This window comes from Physeter macrocephalus, unplaced genomic scaffold, assembly GCF_002837175.3.
Source record: "Physeter macrocephalus isolate SW-GA unplaced genomic scaffold, ASM283717v5 random_644, whole genome shotgun sequence".
In the NCBI taxonomy this organism is placed as follows: domain Eukaryota; kingdom Metazoa; phylum Chordata; class Mammalia; order Artiodactyla; family Physeteridae; genus Physeter; species Physeter macrocephalus.
This window is the reverse complement of record NW_021146017.1, coordinates 38,814-43,305: the sequence shown is the minus strand read 5'-3', so window position 1 is coordinate 43,305 and position 4,492 is coordinate 38,814. Positions and strand designations below refer to the sequence as shown.

At 45.4% G+C, this 4,492-nt stretch overlaps 1 protein-coding gene across 1 annotated transcript in view; it reads right to left on the bottom strand.

The window, feature by feature from the left end:
- Positions 1 to 1,259: 1,259 nt before the first annotated feature.
- Positions 1,260 to 4,492, bottom strand: part of ITGAE (integrin subunit alpha E) — a gene marked incomplete at its 5' end in the record, with an annotated part of 41,893 nt that continues 38,660 nt past the window's right edge. Inside the window, 2 exons of the mRNA XM_028486204.1 lie at positions 1,260 to 1,576; positions 2,531 to 2,641. Coding sequence (XP_028342005.1) covers positions 1,481 to 1,576; positions 2,531 to 2,641 — 207 coding nt within the window. The remainder of the gene's footprint in view (positions 1,577 to 2,530; positions 2,642 to 4,492) is intronic.

Sequence of the window (4,492 nt, the reverse complement as noted above, 5' to 3'; positions counted from 1 at the left end):
GCCTTCCAGCCCCTGTGATACAGGACAGCGAGGAGGAGCAGAGGAGGTGGTTAAATATTTCAGTAAGTGGTGCTGTGAAAATCAGTTATGGGACTTCCCTGGTGGCGCAGTGGTTAAGAATCCGCCTGCCAATGCAGGGGACACGGGTTCGAGCCCTGGTCTGAGAAGATCCCACACGCCGTGGAGCAATTAAGTCCGTGCACCACAACTACTGAGCCTGCGCTCTAGAGCCCGCGAGCCGTAACTACTGAGCCGACATGCCACAACTGCTGAGGCCCGTGCGCCTAGAGCCCAGGCTCTGCAATAAGAGAGGCCACTGCAATGAGAGGCCCACGCACCACAACCAGGATTAGTCCCCACTCGCCACAACTAGACAAAGCCTGAGCACAGCAACGAAGACCCAACGCAGCCGAAAAAAAACAAAGAAAGAAAATAAAATAAAAATCAGTTATGCATCCGGGAAAAAAAAACAACTCAGGTTAGATTCCCTAATTCACACCTTATACCTACATAAATTTTAGAAAGAAATCAAAATTTAGAAGAAATAACAATGAAAGCACCGGAATTAGATAAAGAAGACCAAGGGATCAGAGGGATTACTTTCTACATTATATACTTCTGCACCGTTTAATTATTTGCAATGACTTTTATTACCCATGAAAACAAAGACTGTCCCACCGCAGGTCTGGGAGTAGGAAGATATGGTCAAGTTTTATCAGCATGGAGCATACAAATAAAATAAAATCAGATACTAAGAGCAAAGCCAGCCTGTGACCAGGCCCTAATCTTGGTTCCACCTCCTCCTGCGGATGGGCGAGCACTCTCTAACTGAGGCACGATGGTGCCCTGAGCAATGCACTCAGCAGGAAGCCAGGCGAGGGTCAGCACAGGATGTCAAGTAGACACTACAAAACAAAGTCCTGGTCTCCTCCTCTCCCCGCTTGCTCCTGTTTCCGTGACCTCCGTTTTTCCACTTTTTACCTTTGTTCTGGGGGTGCTTTTTTGTGGCCTCATTTGAAATAATAGGCCACATCTTAGGATCTGAAAATGCCAAACTAGGAGCTGCTTTCGACCACTGTCCCCCAAGATATACTTCGTGGAACACTATTTTGGAAGATGTTAACAGAAACAGCAGGAAAAAAGCACTCTTAGGCAAATAAGGCTGGGAAATGCTGTATAACTGCATAACCTCCTCTTGGGGGGGGGGGCGGGGCGGGAATCACAAAGTATATTATATTTGCATATTAAAGGCACTTCTGTAAAGAAAACAGTTTTATTTAATACCAAATGTCTCCCAAGTTTCATTTTTGCACAATGCACAGACACTTTGGGGACAATGTAAGGTTAAAAAACAATATTCCACAAAACAACGTGCTGGATTCTGCTATAATCCTAAAGGAAAAGTAATCCACACGACACCAAGTCTCTAGAAGTCTCCAGGACTGGCTGGTACTCTCTCCCAATGGATGAGGAAGCTGGTCTAATTTTCTTCTTCCAGTAGATTCTCTGATTTCAGCTGGGCCTTCCTTATTCTCTCCAAGTTCAGTTGTTGGTATTTTCTTTTAAAAAAGCCACACTAAAACAAAGGGAGGGAAGCCCAATTACAGGCCTAACCTAACCACCTGTTTTAGAAAACCATCTACCTGGTTGTTGCCAAAATAGCCCCCTGCTCCTCTGCTTCCTCTGAATCTCTGCCGATAATCCAATCCTTCAAGACCCGTCTTAAATACTGCCTTTCCACAAGCCTTTCCTGTGCTCAGTCCCCAGTCAGAAGTGGTTTTCCACCTTCCTCTGAACCCCCAGAGCACTTTAACCTTTTTAACTTAACTAATTCTGCAAAGTACTACAGTTTCAGCTGTACTGGGTTATATATCTATGTAAAAGTACTCAGCCTACTGGGCTGAGGGTAGAAAGAGATCAAGTACAGCCTCCTACACATCAAGAAACTCACAACCTAGTGAGAAGAGAAATAACTGGAATATAGTGTGACGACTACCCCTTGGAAGGGTTTCTAGAGGAGAGCTCAAAGGAAGAGCATAAAGCTCAGCTCAGAGGACTCAGGAATCTCTGGGCTGAGTTTTAAGGGAAGAGTGAGAGCAAGTCAAGAAGGAAAGGGCTTATGGGTGTAGAGAGCCTAACTGAAAACACACAGACACGAACCTATTTGAGAAAATAGGTTGAGAAAAAAGCAAGACTTAAAGGTGGAGAAAGTAGAGGCCAGAGTGGAAGGTCTTGAATAGCAGTGAAATAGTCTGAACATCAAAACAGGGGAAGGAAAGGAAAGGACTTAAATAGGGGAACGACAATCAGGTTCGTTTTAGGAAAATATCTCTGTACTCCAATTCTTTAATTAGATCTTTATCTTTTTCAGACAGAAACTGTCTTACTCATTTGCCTCAACAGGCGTGTGGCTGAAGGAAGAGGGCACGGTGGTCACGAGGCCAGGGAAACTGCTCCAGGTCGGGGGCCGGCTGTGCTAAGGAGGACCGTACCCAACACCAGAACCTGTATGAACACGAGTGGAACCGACCTTGACTAGGATGACTACAATCACGATCAAAACCAGAAGGCCACCAACACTGCTTTTAATAATGAGAGACAGAGAATACGCCTCCTCATCTTTCAGGAAGATGACAGTGATCTGGAACAAAACAAAGAGATCATCCAATAAGTCAGGTAAGGCAAAATGAGAAAAAAATTTCACGTTATTTTAAGGAGCAAAATGTGAGAACTTGGCAACATACAGTGTATTGATCAAAACTGACGACAGGGGACTTCCCTGGTGGCGCAGTGGTTAAGAATCCGTCTGCCAATGCAGGGGACACAGGTTCCAGCCCTGGTCCAGGACGATCCCACATGCCGTGGAGCAACTAAGCCCGTGCGCCACAACTACTGAGCCCACGTGCCACAACTACTGAAGCCTGCGCGTCTAGAGCCTGTGCTCTGCAACAAGAGAAGCCACCACAATGAGAAGCCCGTGCAACGCAACGAAGAGTAGCCCCCTCTCGCCGCAACTAGAGAAAGCCCACATGCAGCAACGAAAACCCAACGCAGCCAAGAGTAAATTAAATAAATAAATAAATAAATAAAAATACCGATGGAATTTAAAAAAAAAAGTGCGCACACCAATGGATTTTAGTATATATATATTAAAAAAAAAAACCTGATGACAGTAAAGCAAAAAGCTAAACATTTCCTGATGCAGCACCTAAAATTATATGATGAGATTTGTGGTTTCCGCTTCCACATGTAAGGAGCTTGGAAGTCACCACTCCATGCTAACAAGTAAAAAGCTGAACAAACTGAAAAATCAACAACAATTTTTGGATCCCTAAGAGAGCGGAGGCCACAAGGCAAATTGCTGCCCCCAAGAGCGGAGGGAGAGACAGAGAGACTGACACAGAGAGCAGAGGCTCACCAGCACCAGGGAAGGAAAACCTGAACTGCAACTGATGGGCTGCTGTTGTCGGTGCAGTGCTGACAACCCTGGGGCTTACACACCCCAAGAAACCCAGTCGGGGGGCTGAGGTTTCCTCCAGGAGCCTGACCAGGTTCCCACGGGAAACACTGGAGAAAAAACCCTTCATGCTTCCAGCAGAGGGAGGGGAAGCGGAACCAGTTTGAAATAAGCCAGAGAACTCTCAGCTTAACAAGGCCTGTCCTCAGGGGAAACTAGTTAACTAGCCTAACCTTCTGGGTCATATCAGAGCCTAACTGTCCTGGGGGAAGGGAAGTACCCAACTCAAGCCCACTCCAGCCATCCTGTCCCACCTAATGGGGTTGAAAAAGACTGAGAAACAGGGGTGAAGTTCGCAGTCCAGAGGCACAGGCTCATTAAAAGACTGAGGCCTAATCACAGAACAACAGCACACTGCCTCTCCCCAACACCTCACCACATTCATGAAGGTCCGTCTACAGCAGTTCCTTTTACCTGGTACAGCGTGTCCAGCTACCAAGAGAAAATTACCAGGCATACCAAAAAGCAAAAAAACACAACTTGAAGAGACAGAGCAAGCATCAGAACCAGACACGGCAAGAATGGTGGAATTATCAGACCAGGAATTTAAAATAACCAGGATGAATATGCTAAGGGCTCTAACGGTTAGAGCAGTCAGCACACATGAACAAAGAAAAAGAGCAGATGGGCAATGTAAGTGGACAGATGGAAATCCTAAGAAAGAACCAAAAAGAAACGTTAGAGATGAAAACCCGCTGTAACAGGAAATGAAGAATGCCTATGATGTGCTCATTAGTAGACTGGACATGGCTGAGGAAAGAATCTCTGAGCTAGAGACAGCAACAGAATCCTTGAAAAGCAAAGAAAACAAAAACTAAAAACAAAACGAAAGAAAAAAAAAAACCCAGAGCACAGTAAAATTATCTGATGCCCAAAATACTTTATACAAACTATTTTGGTCTCTTATCTAGAAGAGTTAAGTTTGCCAGGAGACTGTGACCTTCTGTTTGCACGTGCGCACGCGTGTGTGTGTGG